This window comes from Hemibagrus wyckioides, linkage group LG21, assembly GCF_019097595.1.
Source record: "Hemibagrus wyckioides isolate EC202008001 linkage group LG21, SWU_Hwy_1.0, whole genome shotgun sequence".
In the NCBI taxonomy this organism is placed as follows: domain Eukaryota; kingdom Metazoa; phylum Chordata; class Actinopteri; order Siluriformes; family Bagridae; genus Hemibagrus; species Hemibagrus wyckioides.
The window spans coordinates 14286225-14303607 of NC_080730.1; the positions used below are offsets into that span (position 1 = coordinate 14286225).

Genomic DNA, 17383 nt, shown 5'->3' on the forward strand with positions numbered 1-17383 from the left:
TATACAAATGTTCATCATGAACATCTTCATTGTTTATCGGAACAATTGAGGTGGAGGATGACAGGAATTTCAATGTGACTAAAACATGGAAGGCCAGAACTAACAGTCTCCTAATAACCTCTCTGCTCTGCTCTGGTGCAACAGATATTTCCACCACAAACTCAGATCAAATCAATGTATCAGTGTTTTATCTTCCAGTTTGGGCATAACAATATATAGAAATTATATTATGTCTAGTGGCTCTGGCTGTAATACTGCTCGATACAAGGTCAGAGAAGGTCGGTATTAAAGCTAGGGCTTAAGTATCTCATGATTATGTATCACTGGAAGATCTTGCTTATTTGTACACACCTATAATAACTGACTAATCTTTTAATGATTTTTAATGACATTGAGAAAAACACAGAGAAGACCCATGCTTCATCACACTTAATTGAGTAAACACTGTATAAGCCTCTGTTTGCTGAGCTGCTCTTTATTTGTTAGCTTTGGGAAGGTTGTGTCCTCTTCTTGGGCTTTTCCGCCCTCGCTCAGTTCTTTGTCTTCTCTTTCTCTGGCCGTGATAAAAGGCAGTGATAAAAATGACCAGTACACAGAATTCACGATGTCTTCTACACAACCAGGGGATCATTACAGTCACAGAACATTGACTGTCCCTTATCCGTCTATAATCACATGACCACAGCAGAACTCTGTGGTTTAATAGACGATGAATCACTTTTTATTAGCTGTTTGTTCTTTATTTCTTATTTATATATTGAGAACATCTGTTTGTGGCTAAATAACTTTTAGAACGTTGCTGCGTGGATATGAATTCATTCTCTCTCTTGAGTATGATGACATAGCGAGGCTATTTTTGCAGCACTGTGTACATTCGTGTTCACCTGAAGTAAGCACAAGTGCTTTTAAGGGATCTTCTTTGATTCGTATTAAAATAAAATAGCCAGCTGTTGAGTGATATACTTTCCTCAACACCATGGTGTCCTCAAAGGTTTTGGCAAACACACAAGTAAGATTAATGAACTGACTACAGCGAGCTGGTTGGCTGATTCACAGAACCGAAACCCCACAGAGGAAACACTGCACAATGAACACGACAAACATCTAACACAGGCTTGACTGGAGACCGTGTCAGCTTTATTTTAATCTGTATCATGCATATGGTTTGTACATGGTGCTTTTTTACATTTTTATTGCAGATGAATGTGTAAAGTTTGACTTCTGCCTTTGCTCTTTAAGTCAACCTGCTCTCTCTGTTTGTGCGTGATGTCACTGCCCTCAAATTCCTCAGTCTCCAAAGAAATTGGAACATGTTGAACCCGTGTCTGTGCTCAGAGGGCTGTAATAACTCTCGTTTCAGATTCTGATTGGTAGAACCAGGGTGGATGTGGTATTCGGACAGGAAATACGTGGAGAGTGTGAGAAAACTGAAGCACCAACAAAACCAAAGTTACAGCCTGTCTATAGAAAACATTGCCACTGTTAATATATTTGTGATACTAAACATTTGCTATCTATCTATCTATCTATCTATCTATCTATCTATCTATCTATCTATCTATCTATCTATCTATCTATCTATCTATCTATCTATCTATCTATCTATCTATCTATCTATCTATCTAAATGTAAATGCACTACATTTGCAGTTTAATTATATTTAAACACTACAAACACTCTATGCCTTCGACCGTATCTGACAGTGAAATTATTAGCAGTGCTTCTGTTTTGGAAATTTGATCAACATGACAAAAACAATGAAAAAAAGAGAACCGGAATGGTAAAACCAAATAAACTCTTCTTGCATTTGACCTACTTCAAGGGCAAAGACGGATTAACCGGCGGCCTGCCTTCTACACTAGGTGTAGCTAATGTGGTTTAGCTGCTTTGCTTATTCCCTGTGGAATTTCTGTGCATGTGTTATGGGGAACTGAGGTGAGCATAACGCTAATCTTGATTTGTGTATTAGTTAACATGACCTCACCTACTTTCTACTGGAAGAAAGGAATATTGTAAATCTTTTCTCTCCAGTGTTTGTGCTCATCTATTCGGAAAGTGTGGTTAGCAGTCTCCTCCAAGCATGCGTTAGCCTTAACTTCTGTGATTGGTAGCTTATTTAGAATTGGCTGGTAGTTGGGAAAATCTTTCAATTGTTTTTCTGTAAAAAAATGAATTCTTACTACAATAGCAGCATTTTTGTTCACGTCAGTCTGTTCTGTAGCCTTTCCACCACTGCCAATCATCATTCAGCACTAATTAGGACTCTAGACAGGGTGCAATGAGTTCACAATGATCTGTCCACACAAGCAAGTCAACTCCCAGCTTAGACAACACATGAAATCAGATCCTCGGCTCGATATAGAAACCTCTGCCAGACGTGAATGTTGGGTCGCAAGCGAGCCTTGATGGACTTTTGCTTTAAATAGATAATGTGAACTTGGCTAGAGAAGAGCTCAGTGGAGTGGAGGATTCCTCTGGATACATGCTGAAGTGATCGCATCTGAAAAATACAACAATACAAAAGAAAGAACAATAAAACAGCACCTTTATATTTTAGGAAATGGTTCATATACAGTGGAGCAAGTTGCATGCAGGTTAACAGCTGTGGCAGTAAATGGCATTAAAATGGTTAACGAAGTGTGTATAAGGAGTGAACCAACCCTCCTGCACTGGGGAAAATTCTGAAAGCTGTACAATTATCATTTATTTTATAGCATCCTCTGCTTATTTTTATAATCATGGTGGTATAATCATGCACACTTGTTCCAAGTTGAAAGTAAAATGCTGGAGTAGGTTTAGGCTCCAGAACAGCAACATCATCTGATAAAATTCATGTTAAGTCTAAAAAAAGAAACTTCCTCCTGTGACAGAAAGGCAACATAATCCACGTGTTCATTACATTAATTCTACTGTAATCTGAGTGTGCAGACAGCTGACATGGGGAAGGTAAAGACACGACACTGTCTGCCTCTTTCTAAGAGCTTCCTATCCTGGTTTGCAGATATAAATGAGCTTATGTTAGTAGTTAGTAATTTTAAACTTTGGAAAATTGTCAGATTAGGTAGGTACCATGTAATGTAAACAGGACTAGATATGATGACTTGGTGCTTTGTTTACACTAGGGGTGTAACGCAGTGACACTGTTTGTATCTGTTTCTGTTTAGTGCAACAAAACCCTTCTGTAATTAGATTTAGATTTGAACCCAAAGTGGGTGAGACCGAAACATGAAGTGGGTTTTTTTTTTAAATATAAAACCTACCACTATTGCCCATAGAAACATTGGGAAAATCCCAAAGATAGAAATACGAGCACCACCAGCATTGTTTTTGAATTCTGACTCACAGAACTTCAGCTCAAGTTCATAATTGGTCTCAATTAGAGATGTGTGGGAGAATTTTTTTTTTATTTTTAAGTCATGTTTCAGGCAGTTATTATGTTGTCCCATGATATCAAGACTTTTGAATTCCATAATATATAAAGAAGAAACATTATTAATTTAAGACACTGCTACCCCGAGCAGGCAGTCACTAAGGATGATATAAATGCATTGCACTGTATGAGACGTTCACGTTGAACATAGTATTTGTTCCTTTCGGCTTCATATCTGATCTCTCACTAGCGCCAGCTTGAGGGCATTTTCCAGACCTGAAGATCTGTGCTTTCTGCCAAAACTGGAGACTTGTTGCATTTTCTCCTTGGCTTGGTTTCTTTCAAAATGCTTTTAAAAGTTTTAAAAATGTACCAAAATGTGTTTTATGCAAGTTAAATGTGAGTAAGCTGTCCACTCATTGGTCACCTGTTTATGTTCTGCTCATAGAGATCGTCCATCAAGCCGGATCATCAGCAGTGTCACGAGCTTATTGTGGCTTTCTTTTCAGCTATACCTACTATAACTTATCAGTTTCAGCAGGAATCTTAGTTTCGTCTGGACAACATTGTTTAAATTCACCTGTTTTGGAGAACAAACCTAATACTTCATTTAATGGATGGTCCACTGGGTCAGATTTCTTTCTCGCCACAAGCAAACGTCTTCAAAGTCTGTTCTTAATCATAATCTCTGTGAACATTTCTTGTAAGCTTTCTTTCAGAAAAATTGCATTTCATTTCACATTATCTGTCTATTCTGAATTAAGTATTTAAAATCGGTTACATCTCTAATGCAAACTTGTTCAAGAGCGCTGTTGAATTCTCAATTCCGATTGGTCAGAAGGTGTCCAAAGTGAAATACTTTACTTTTCTATAACAGCAGCTCTGACAGTAGTTCAGACTGCAAAGAAAAGGCAAATCCCATGTTTACAATTAATGCACACTTTCTAACATGTCATCATTTCTATGGTAAAACGTTTGCATTTGAAATTTTTTTTATACTTGTCGATACAGTGATTTTGTGTTTGTGCAGAAATGTTTATTTAGGACATTTGGATGGAGTCTGCAGTGTCGGCACTTTTTAGTTGGACGTGAAGCTCCATTTTCAAGACAGGGTCTGTATTTTTTTTTTTTTTGGTGGTGTGACAAGCTGAATTTTTTATTTTATTAACTTCAAGAGAGAGGGGGAAAAATGAAAGCTTATAGCTGTTTAACTTATAGCTGTTTATAGCTGCTGTAACGTAAGTGCTAGAAAGAACTAACTTGTTTTGTTCAGATGTTTGTGGACCCTGAAATGTAAAAAAAAAAAAAAAAATGTAAAAGAAAAAAATATTGTCAAATTGTTGTGATGTAAGAGTAAGTTTGAGACAGGAAAATAACACGCTCCATCATGTTTAAGTCCTTAGCAATTTTAATAATATATAAAATAATGAAATAAATAATAATTTGACACAATATCTCATGGTTTAATGTGATATATAATCCAGCAGAAGCTGCATTAACCTGTCATATCACATATGCTGTCCAGATTAACACCATCATTACACAAGAATTACTCATTTTTCAATAGTTTTAGGTCACATATAGAAAATATAAACCATTTAAATATGAGTAATGACTTCCCATCCTTCCTCTCCAAGGGCAGACACACATGAGGCCTTGGACAGGGCCGTCGCCAGTCTGTTCAGTACACTGTGTTCTTACTGCTCGGCCTTAGATCCTGAAAGAAACAGGTATTCAAGTGTCCGTATAAAAGCATAGGTATTTTGTGTACTACATTTTGTAGCAGTACGTTAGGATTGAGGAGGAGTAAGAGGAAAAGGAAAGACAAAGTGTTTGTGGGTAAGAGTATTACTGTGTCCTTAGTAAAGCCTGAGAGGTTTGGTTACATAATTGCCAAAATAACAATCACGTCTTGTCAACAGGGGGTGTCACAGCGGAAAGTACTTTATAACAACAGTGTGTGTGTCTGGGATTCAGCGGCACCTTGCTGGGTGATGAGTATATTCTGATAATATCTGGGTTTTAAGAGCTGGATCTAATAACAAAAAAGATATCATATTTAACCCTGTATAGAGTTTAGATGACACATGGAAATATGTAGAAATACTTTTATTCGGCAAGTTACTTTGCTGAGAGAACATACAATGTGGGCAGAATTGATTTGTTTTACTTATGTTAATTCACATGTACTGGATGTTAGATTAACCAATTCCTTATTTGCACAATCTGAATAAACTAATAACCAAATTTTATCTGGTGCCCTGTGTAGAGTACTCAGGGTCTGCATTTAACTTCACTCTCTTTCCGCATTACTGCACTACAGCCTTTGAACCGATCTCAAGGTGGAGTTGGACATGGGTCAAGCACAACACTGAGACATGTCGGGAAACAATAGAAGTGGTCAGATTACACACTGAACTCCAGGAAAGGATTAGTTTTGATTGGCTGAATGTCTGTTGAAACAATGCTGTATAATAATACAAGAACAAAAACACAGCTTTATGGTGTGAAACCTGGACTTGCATTAGGGTCTTGGTGCGAATAGCAAATGGCAAGTATTTGGTACTGAGGTGTTGTGTCTGAGATAATAACACTGACACGGTTAATTGCAAAAGTTTGTACACCCATAGGATAGAACAAAAATATGACTGTATGTTCACCCAGGGTTAACTCCTGAGCTCAGGTTACTTTTTGCATGGACGGTCACTGCTTCCCTGCCCTCGATAAAGTGATAAGGATCAATCAATAAATACAGAAATATTATGAAACTTGTCACTAATTCTGAAATTAGCTTGCAACACATCTGTGCAGTGTAACTGTCTGACTCAAGCCCACATCTTGCATCTGCCTGTATTTAATGGGTTTAGCAGCCCAAATCTAATTCTTATATGAACCTAACTGCATAAGCATGGGGAATTCTCAAATGAAGCCAAGCAGCCTTTATTTTGTGCAACCACAAACAGTAGTAAAGTATATCAAGAGTGTATAAACAGTATGTGGTAGGTCTGTTAGTGTATTCAAGACACTGATGTTGCAGATGCACTATATTGCCAAAGGTTTTGGGACACCCCTCCAAATTCAGCTGTTGTTTTTCAGGGGGTTTTAAGGGGTCCCTTAGTTCCAGTGAAATGAACTCTTAATGCTTTAGCATACTAAGACATTTTGGACAATTTCATGCTCCCAACTTTGCTTTGTGGGAACAGTTCAGGAATGGCCACTTACTGTTAGAACACCTTTGGGATGAATTTGAGTGGAGACTGTGAGCCAAGCCAAAACTGGGACATCTGCCTTTACATGCACATGAATTTAATATGGAGTTGGCCCGCCCTTTCAGCTATAACAGCTTCAACTGTTCTGGGAAGACTTTCCACAATGTTTAGGAGTGTGTTTATGGGAATTTTTAACCATTCCTCTGGAAGCAAATTTGTGAGGTCAGGCACTGATATTGGACAAGAAGGCCTGGTTCACAGTCTCCGCTCTAATTCATACCAAAGGTTTTCTGTTGGGTTGAGGTCAGGACTCTGTGCAGGCCAGTCAAGTTCCTCCACACCAAACTTGCTTATCCATGTCTTTATGGACCTTGCTTTGTGCACTGGTGCACAGTCATGTTGGAACAAGAAGGGGACATGCCCAAACTGTTTCCACAAAGTTGGGAGCATGAAATTGTTCAAAATGTCTCGGTATGCTGAAGCATTAAGAATTCCTTTCACTGGAAGTAAGGGGCCAAGCCCAACCCCTGAAAAACAACACCTGACTTCAATGATTTGGAGGAGTGTCAAAAAACATTTGGCAATATAGTATATACAACATGTTACAAAAGAGACAACCACATACAAAAGAATTTACAGTATAAAATCATTGAATTCAGGTGTTGTTTTTCAGGGGTTGTGCTCGGCCCCTTAGTTCCAGTGAACGGAACTCTTAATGCTTCAGCATACCAAGACATTTTGGACAATTTCATGCTCCCAAATTTGTGGGAACAGTTTGGGGATGACCCCTTCCTGTTCCAACATGACTGCACACCAGTGCACAAAGCTAGGTCCATAAACACATGGATGAGTGAGTTTGGTGTGGAGGAACTTCAGAGTCCTGACCTCAACCTGATAGAACACCTTTGGGATGAAGTAGAGTGGAGACTGTGAGCCAGACATTCTCGTCCAACATCAGTGCTTGACCTCACAAATGCGCTTTCAAGACGAATGGTCAAAAATTCCCATAAACCTTGTGGAAAGCCTAGAAGAGCTGAACAGTTGAAGCTGTTATAGCTGAAAGGGCGGGCCATATTACATATTATTATAACTCCATATTACATTCATTTGCATGTAAAGGCAGACGTCCCAAAGCTTTTGGCAATATAGTGTATGTTAAATTATTGTTGTTTACTGACTAACACGGAGGAGAGCAGAGACGGAAATGTTTGCAAATGGCGCCATCGTGAGGTGAAATGTATATTTAAAAAAGCGTCCATGCTTCGTGTTAGGAGCCAGTTAAAAATGTTATCGTCTAAAATTATTATACTGTAGGAATTAGCTGACGCTCTATCACCAAATGTTGAATAATTTACTATTTAGTACAGTTAAATGGGTCATAAAACAAGGTGAAGCAGAAAGGCAGCATTCCCTCCTCATGCTCCATGCATCTATCACTGGCTAGTAGATTTTAGCATTTAACTCTTAAATCTTTTATAATCTGTTTTTCTTAACTTTACTAACATGATACTTTATTTTACATTACTTGATGTGCCTTTATTCTACTTTGCACACACTTTATTGTATATTATCACATTCTATACTGTTGCTAGTATTTTCTTCTTTGTGGCATTGCTATTATTTGTTGCATTAATTATGTGCATGTTTCTCTATTTTATTTTTGACTACCTTTTTTGTTTCTATTTCTATTCTTACTACACACTGTACAAAATATTTGAATATGTTCTGAACTAGACTGTCTCTAGTATAAGAATCACCCTGATACAAAACATATTTCTTGGTGTGAAAAGTCATTGACGGAGTCCTTGTCATCTGTGCAGCGACCTCTAGTGGCGAGGAGGAAGTGTTTAGAAATGTCTGTTAACTAGATCAGATAAAAATACACTGTCATGGACATTCTAACAAAACAAAATTCCTTTACCTGTGGAGAAGAATCGCAATAGTTGGATATTTTCCATCATGATATTATCATATATTTTCACAAATGCAAAAACAAACAATCAAAAAAAAAAAAACAGCAACATGAAAATGACTTTATTTTCATACTTTTACTTTCACCCCCTAGCAATGTTTCCTGGGATTCCACTTCTGTTATGTTTATCAACATATTCTGCATTGTTCTGTCTTTGTAAAGATTTTTTTTTTAAATTGTCGTCATCATCATCACTATCATTTAGGATAAAATACAACTTGGGCATAAATTTTGCACTATAAATATTGGCTAATATTTTATTATTGGTTAATGAATTTGCATATGAACAAAAATTGTAAAACCAAGTGTTGTAATAATTGCAATATGCACACACAGGGCAAAGGTGGGAATAGATCCACCAACCCTGGAGGTAGAAATATTATTATTAATATTTATACATTCCAATTAATTAATTAATTAATTAATTAATTAATTAATTAATTAATTAAAATACATAAATAAAATAACAATAAAATACTTATTATATATAATAATAATAATAATAATAATAATAATAATAATAATAATAATAATAATATTATTGCAAAAAAAATATTATTCTTATTGCTTCACTCTAGGGTGGTACTGATCACTGCTTAGCTTCCCCAGGCAACCTCTACTCCCATGCTGTAGTGTGAATATGTGTGAATGTGTGTGTTCATGGTGCACTGCAAAGGGAAAGGTGTCTCAATGGTGCAGTGTGCATTCAGGCTCCAGATCTACTATGAAGATCTCTGAAGAGTAATAAATGAATAATGTATTAAGGTATACTTTCACTATTGTGATATGGAATAAAAGCTTCTTAGGGTGTGGCTAACATTAAATAATTGAACAAAGAGACATCACGTTTCCTAATCTGTTTAATCTGCTCCCTCTCTCTCTCTAAAAAAAAGATATTTATTCTTCATGAAAGAAATATCAGTCTGTTGCGTAACCCCTGGTGAAAGTCAGACACATGTGTTTTTTGTTTTTTCTTTTCCTCTCTTGCCGTTTCCTTTAAGAACCGGAGCGTTCCAGATCGACAGTGACGTCACGAAAAAAAAAAGTGTCGGAGGGAGAGTCGCGAGACACTGGCTGAAAGTAACGGAGGGGCTGAGCGTGAGCTGAAGAGCTAGCCGGCTAGCTAGCGGTGGCCATTGTCGTCTTTTGTTTTTTAACACTTTAAGTATTTTTTTTAACTAGTTACTCAGTATTTTTTTTTTATAACACTCGCTGGGAGCGTTATACTATTAACTCGTTAACACCATACTGCAACGAGTGTTTTCCTGGGCTGGAATCTCGAATCGGCGGAATGGATATTAGCTGGCCAGCTAGCTGACAAGCCACCTTCGAGTTAGCATCAAAGTTGTCGAAACTAGCCGAAGTAGTTTTTTTTTTTTAAACTATAGTTTATTTTAAAGTAAAGTCAGAGTAGGTCACTGAGTGGCCGTTCCTATAAGTTTAGGAAAACATCCCGGAGAAATAAGACTTGTGAAAGCGAAGAAGGGGGTAAAAGGAGCCGCGGTCTCCTCCTCGCCTGTGTCCGGGGACACGATGTTGTCCAACTCGCAGAATCAGCTGGTGTTCCCCAACCAGCAGCAACAGCAGCAGCAAGCTTTACAGCACCTGCAGTTCCACGCCAAACCCGCGCTTCAGATCAAGAAAAACGCCATAACAGACGACTACAAGGTCACCAACCAGGTCCTGGGTTTAGGTATCAATGGGAAGGTGTTGGAGATCGTTCAGAAGAAGAACGGGGAGAAGTACGCGCTGAAGGTGAGAGCATTAGCCAGACTAGCTAAACAGCTAAAACTGTCTGTCTCTCTGTTTCCCAACATCGACCAGTTTAGGAACACAGGCTAATGAAAAAAAAAAAATGGAGAAGTAATTATAATGAACCTGGAGGAAACATCCGCCTTGTATTATTTCACATCTCTGTTTAAACATCTTCTTAGAGAAAAATGTTCTTTCTTTCTTTAATTATTTATTTTAACCTCGGCTTCTTATCACTTGACTTAACAGGCAGTGAAATCCGATTTGGACAGACTTGACGATCCCTTTAAGTACGGTTTTGTCTGAGCCGTCTTTAAACCCTCACTTGATCTTTGATGGTGTCTAAGAAATAAGAAGGAAATAAAAGAAGCTGTAGTAGTTGATAGCCAGCCAAAAGAGGTTTATTTGTTTTAATGTCACGCAGAGTTACACAAGTGGAAAATAAATGTGTATACTGCATCCCTGACCCTTGACCGTGAATGTCCGTATACACGATTACTACATAGTTCTAAGGGCACTTTTTAAATTATATAGAAGATTAGTAAAGAAATGTTATCAGACATTACTGTGCTGTCACATTTTTTTCCTTCGGAGAGACACCTTTTCATAAAGCAGAGCCGCTTTTATCATGCTTACTCATAAAATAATGCCATCTTACAGTATGACTTGGGCGCTTCTGTCTGTGGGTGTTTTGGCACAAGTAAAGGTTAGACAGTAGGACAGACAAAATAATTTTATTTATTTGTCTCAAAGGTCAGAGCTCTCGCACTCCTGCAGCCTGCCTCCTCCCACCATCCGTCAGACACAGAGTGGAAAAAAAAAAGCAGAGGCGTTCATTCACACCCTCGCTCCTGAATGAAATGTGTCGATTTCTGGTGTATCGCTTAAAACCTGTGGAGTTCCTTGTCAGATTTCATCTCTGTCAGTCAGCAAATCTGCAAATCAATAGGACTGGCTTGTGTGGTGGTGCAAAAGGGATGCCTTGAACATTGTTTTAACACCGACTTTGATGACGTCAGTGCCTCGTGTCAGTGTGTGTGTTGTTGTATTGACACTTCTCCTCTCCAATGTCAGATCTGGCACCAGGCAGCATTCATCATCTTCTTTTGGCCTGGCCCTTTTTAGCTGCAGAAGAGTGCTGCATGTCACAGGTGTGTGTGTGTGTGGGAGAGAGAGAGAAGAGAGAGAGAGAGAGAGAGAGAGAGAGAGATTGGACGGATAATAGACAGTGGAGCCTCTTGGCGAGAACATGAAATATCACTGAGCAGAGGAAGGAAGATTTCCCCTGTCCATTCCCATGTGTGCGTCTTCAATCAATATATTAGAAGAAAAGTGAATTACGTCTAACCTGAAACTACATTGCCGGTTAAGGAAATCTATTCTCACCTCTTCTTTAAGTTTGAGTTAAACTAGTTATAGAAGTTTTTGAAAAAGTTACAGCTGTTTATTCAGTATGACGTTTAAGATCCCATTTCAGATTCATTCCCTATTTTTGCTGTTATAATAACCTCCGCTTGTTAGGGAAGGCTTACCACTAGATTTTGGAGCACGGCTGCGGGGATCATTCAGCACCGAGAGCTTTAGTGAGATCAGGAGGTGTTGGATGAGGAGGCCTCGGGTGCAGTCTGCCTTCTAGTTTGTCTCAAAAGTGTTCAGTGGGTGGAGGTTAGGGCTCTGTGTAGGCCACGCATCTTCTGCTTCAACCTTGGAAAAACAAGAATTTATGGACTTTTCTTTGTGCAAAGGGATATTGTTATGCATCAGCCAGGTCTGGGCCTCTTATGTTCCCTGATGGGAAATTATAATACTACAGTGTACAAAGACATGAAGAATAACCACAAATGTTTGTGATGGTCAACCACATATGTTTAGCCATATAGTGTAGAGATCACACAGTGCTGTCTCACCCTGGCCTGTGAGTAGAACTATTTAAGATATGTTATGGCAAGAGTCTGTGTGTTTGTTTCTGCCGGAGCCTGCTAAACTGGGTGTTTTTTTCCAAGCCAGTGATTATTTTATTAGGACCAAAAGCGGCGGTATTATTTTTGGCAAGTTGTTCAATAAAATTTAGTCAACTTTCATGATCAGTTCAGTTTTCAGCAGCTGAACACATTTTCAATCAGGGTCAGCTTTCACATTTTTATAGACTGTTTCTGCTCTTTCCAGTTAAACTTCACTGTGGAAGTGACTAATCATGTGCATGCATGTGGCACTTCGTTCGAACTTGTGAAAGCAGTTTTAAAGTCTTAGAAGCCCTGTAGGTGGAAAACAAAGCTCTCGTGTGAACTCAAGCTGTCATCAAAAAAAGGAGAAATGCCTTCGTATGCTTAATATAGGCATCATTGGTGCAGGCGTCAGAGTCGCCTGCATGTTGGAGTGACATGCATGTCATGGACTTTTTTTTTTTATTAATTACTACAGTTGGTATGTTCAGTGCTCCACCTTTTTTCAGACGAATGCACTATATCCTGTTGTTCTAGAGAATTTAGATTTTAATGGTGTGAGTGTATACCAAAGAACAGACATCAGAGAAAGTGGTGCTTTTTTCTAAGTTACATCATCTGATCTATTCATCTGATTAGGCAGGGGATTAAGCAGATATGTGGCGCCTGGTATTCAGCTCTGTGTGTGTGTGTGTGTGTATATATGCATTATTTATCTAAAAATGCAGTGCTGTGGAGAACGCTGTTCGATCTTCAGCTATGTCACACCATGTCTCAGTTTCGATGCCATATGGGTTGATTTTATTTGAATGGTACTGGTAATTGAAACCTGATTGACAGATAAAAGATTGTAATAGTTGTAATGCGTCTTGGATTATCGATGGATAAATATAGATTTTTTTGACCTAGTTTTAACAGAGCTTTTCAGGTAGTTATTGTCTGCTGAAAGAGCACCACAGTATACAAATGCAGACAAACTACCTGAGGTGATATTTATTTGCATAGTTGAAAATGATTAGTTGGGTTATTGGTAGAGCTTGCAAATCATGTAATGTCATCTTTCACAGGCAATTCAGACAGCGAGATAACTCTCCTTGACGCTACAAGCAATGAGATGCTTTGCAAGTCATAATACATTCAATTGGTACATCCATAAAGATGGGATTGCTTTAGAGTGAATTAACATCCCTGCAGCATTACACGGCTAGTAATCTGCTTTTTTTTCACACCCACTACACTGAATCATTTTAATAATGATGGAAATGAGTGAATGAATAACAAACATGGTTCACATTCATTGCTGCAAACATGAAGTCATCCCAGGTCACACATGCTTTTACAGAATTCCTTAACTGCACACACCCAAGCACTTTATATGAGCAGATAGTTAAAGATCAGGATAGATTTTCACAATACGTACGATCTGTAGATTAATGCTGAAACTTTCCACATTAATTCAAATAGTTTAAGTCAGTACCTCAGGATTTGGGTGATGAAGACTGCATAATTAATGCTACATAATTATAATACATATCTGTCACCTCTGAAAAATGCTGTTTCTATCACTGTTTTTAGCTTTAAGTTGTGCTTCGGCATCGAAATGTGAGGTTATTTCTAGTGAGATCTTGTGATCATGCTTGTTTATTTGTCCTTGCCTGGGGTCCAAACTGTTCCTTGGAAGGTCAACAGGCTGCTGTTTTAAATCAAAGCAAATTGGTGGTCCATATCAACATGTCTGAGTGCAGTTACTCCCAGGTGCCGTGTTTTTAAAGGTTGTAAGAGCCGTACAATTTCCTTCTCATTTTCAGTGATGGAGTGATGAGTATTTTGCCAGTTTTGCTTGTTGCTAAAGATAACAGCAAAAAGAAATAACATTTCCTGCTGATGGCAGTTTCTAAATTATCTGTTTACAATCATCCAAGCCTGGAGTGTGTGCTCTTTAGTTTTAGTCCTAATTTCCCTGTCGCTGAATGATTTGATCATCACATGCTGTCATAAACAACAGATCACTGATTGCTGTTTACAAAACATGAATTTGTCTGGGAGGGCAAAGGCAGAATTAAGCACATGATTCCTGGTGGTGCACAGCATTGCAGCATATGTCTAATAGTCACAATTTGTTGTGTTGATGTTCAGAGATTATTGGTTGTATTTTTTTTGTTTTTTGATTTCAGTTTGCAAGCAGAATGTACCAAGGTGGAAATGGCGTCATTACAACCTATAAATGACCCCCTGCAACGCAAATCACACAGCATTCAAAACTAGCTATTTATTTTATTTAATTATAACATTTTCAGACAAATATCTCTGCCATGATAATACACCCTGTCACAATGGCAGATTTTTGTGATATAATTGAAACCATACCCAGCATTATGAAATTCAAATATAAGAAAATCAAGTGATAAACATCTAGAAATATTTTTTTGAGGGGGGGGGGGGGGCTCGGGAGCCTCCATTACCCACTTTGCATAACCGTTGTTCAAAATCACATTCAACCCCATATATAAAGAACTGCTGTTCCTAACAGATTTTCCTGACATCATCCTGGCAAAGCCATGAGCCCTAAAGAGCTTAGTATGCAGGTACAGGATCACACTTTTTTTTTTGAAAGATATCAATCAGGAGAGGGTTACAGAAAATTCCAAGGCATTGGCTGCACACCATCTCAAACTGTAAAGACGATAGTAAACAAGTGGAGGAAATATGGCACTTCAGTGACCTTACCAGGAACAGGGCATATCTCTTTAAATTGATAAGAAAACCACATGAGATCTAGACATGGAGCCTGTCAGGCAATGTGAAAAGAACTGTAACAGTTTCTGGCCATACTGGTTGCTCCTTACATGTAACAACAACCTTCTGAATTTTTCATATCTCTAGGCAATGGGGTAGGATTGCAAGATGAAGGGTTTTAATCGGGGTGGATGGAATAAGGAACAGCTACAAATACCAGTCAATTTTGGTGCAAAACCTTGAAGGGTTCTGCTAGAAAAAACACTTTGAGATGAAGGAGTTTTTTGTATGGCAATGACCTGAAGCAAACCTGCAAATCACCAAAGGAATGGCTTCACCAAAATGGTGGAATGGTGCAGCTTCTTCTGACAGAGGTAGAATGCATCATGTTTAATATAATTAATAATATAAAGACAGAGCAAATTCTAGTTCTGGAGACTTAGCACTGGTCCACCAGTGTCCTATAATAAGAGGGTGATAAAATGATATCAGCATATTGCACACAAGCCCACAAACCTTATTGATTGTGTTTGTCTGTTGTGATCTGATCTTATCACAGCAATTAAAGTGTGTTTCCCCCATTGAAACTGCAGCAAGCCAATCAGAACACAACCATCCTAAAGCATGTGACTGAACAAGTATTCGAAAGAAGCCTGTGGGAGGAGTGTCTAAGGTCAAGTCAGTCAGCCATGATCTGTCGAATGTTTGTCCTTTACAGTGTCATATATAAGTGTGTGTGTTTTTTTTTTTTTAAAGCTACAGATAAAATGGTGCCTGTATTTTCATAATTCACGGTAATACATTTACACACATGCACACTTTTGGTGTGGTGTAACAGTCTTGCCTGTCCCCACCCTGCCCCCATGAGCCTGTTTATTTCCTGTTTAACCACAAACTTGTCAAAATGAGGACAGTCAAATCTCTGAACTGGTAAGCATTCTCGTTTGGAGCACCTTACTATCTCCTGGCTCATCGCTTCCTCATTTAAAGAAGGATCAATCTTTTTACGTGATTTAAATGTTTCTCCAACCCTATCAGTTAAAAAGTCACAAGTTTAGGTCTGTTTGACTTTATCTTGTGAAAATAACAACTATTCTATGATAAAGGAGCTGGTTACATATAATTGATTCATTCTGATCCTGAAGGCAGCTGGTGAAACAGTTATCGTAATTTAGTTGAGTTGATTATGTAGAAGTGCTGAGATTTTTAGTTAGCTCCCCAAAGTTGCACATGCATCAGCGGTTTATAGCATAGGTACGCTAAAGAAATTAGATTCAAGTCTAGATGTCTGTCTGATGTCATTTCTGTCATGCTGCCAAATATTAATATATTAAATATAAAATTTTCTGTGTTTCTTGTCAAAGAACCTAATGGGGTATGTACTATACACTGATGGGGAAATTACTCGGTAACACATGGTATATGACGCACCTGCAGCTCACATTACACAGCACATTTGTCCTTTCTGTCTTGGTTCTCCTTAGCCAACATATATATATATATATATATATATATATATATATATGTATATATATATATATATATATATATATATATATATATAAATATAATTTTAATTCAAGTGAATGTGCACTCAAATAATGGCATGTTAATCAGTTTAGTCAGTCATGTATACAGCTTTCACATTTCTTTTCGGTAGACAGTTTTGTAATTAGGTCTGCAATTCCTCTAGGCTGAAAGATGATGTATTTTTCAGCTGCATCTGATTTTGCTCATATAGGGTGCGCACGGCTATTGTGACAAGGTATTCAAACCCAAACAATAAATGTTATGTACACTGGGTGTTACAGATTTTGCTGAATGATTGACTGTAGAGAGCCCGTCTTTTACTCAAGAGCGATGATTGTAGTATTTCTCCTTCAAACACTATGGCTCTGAATCAAATACATTCTGTGCGCTCTGACCCTGAGAACAGGGGAGCCTCCCGGCCACAGTCTGGAGGGGAGATCAGCAACGGTAACTCTTTGAGTGCAATCAACCAGATGTATTTTGTTTGCTAAAATGTTAAAATGCATACAGCGTTTGGAAGCTACTTGAACTAGAACATCAGGGATGATGTTGGATCATGGTTAATGAATGTGCAATGAAGCTAAAGAGTGATTTCTTTTATTTACTGTGTGTTTAAAAAAAAAAAAAAAAATGCATTGAAACAGTTTCAGTTTAACTGTGGTGTTGCCACTTTTAAAATTCTAGCCAAGGGAATTTTGAGAAGTGAAAGAAACTTCGGCAGGCAGTCTGTTTAGAGCAGAGAGGGACTAAACTGGGAATGGGATGTTCAACATGCACATACAGCTGTGACCTGCCAAATGCTGACATATCTTTGTGCCTAACAGGTTTTGCATCCCAAAATAATAGAAATGGTTCTTGGAAGTGGATTGAG

General features: G+C 38.1%; 1 protein-coding gene across 1 annotated transcript in view; it reads left to right on the forward strand.

Moving 5' to 3' along the window:
• The first annotated feature begins 9595 nt into the window (after positions 1–9595).
• Positions 9596–17383, forward strand: part of mapkapk2a (MAPK activated protein kinase 2a) — a 31998-nt gene continuing 24210 nt past the window's right edge. Inside the window, exon 1 of the mRNA XM_058373832.1 lies at positions 9596–10306. Coding sequence (XP_058229815.1) covers positions 10085–10306 — 222 coding nt within the window. The 5' untranslated portion in view covers positions 9596–10084. The remainder of the gene's footprint in view (positions 10307–17383) is intronic.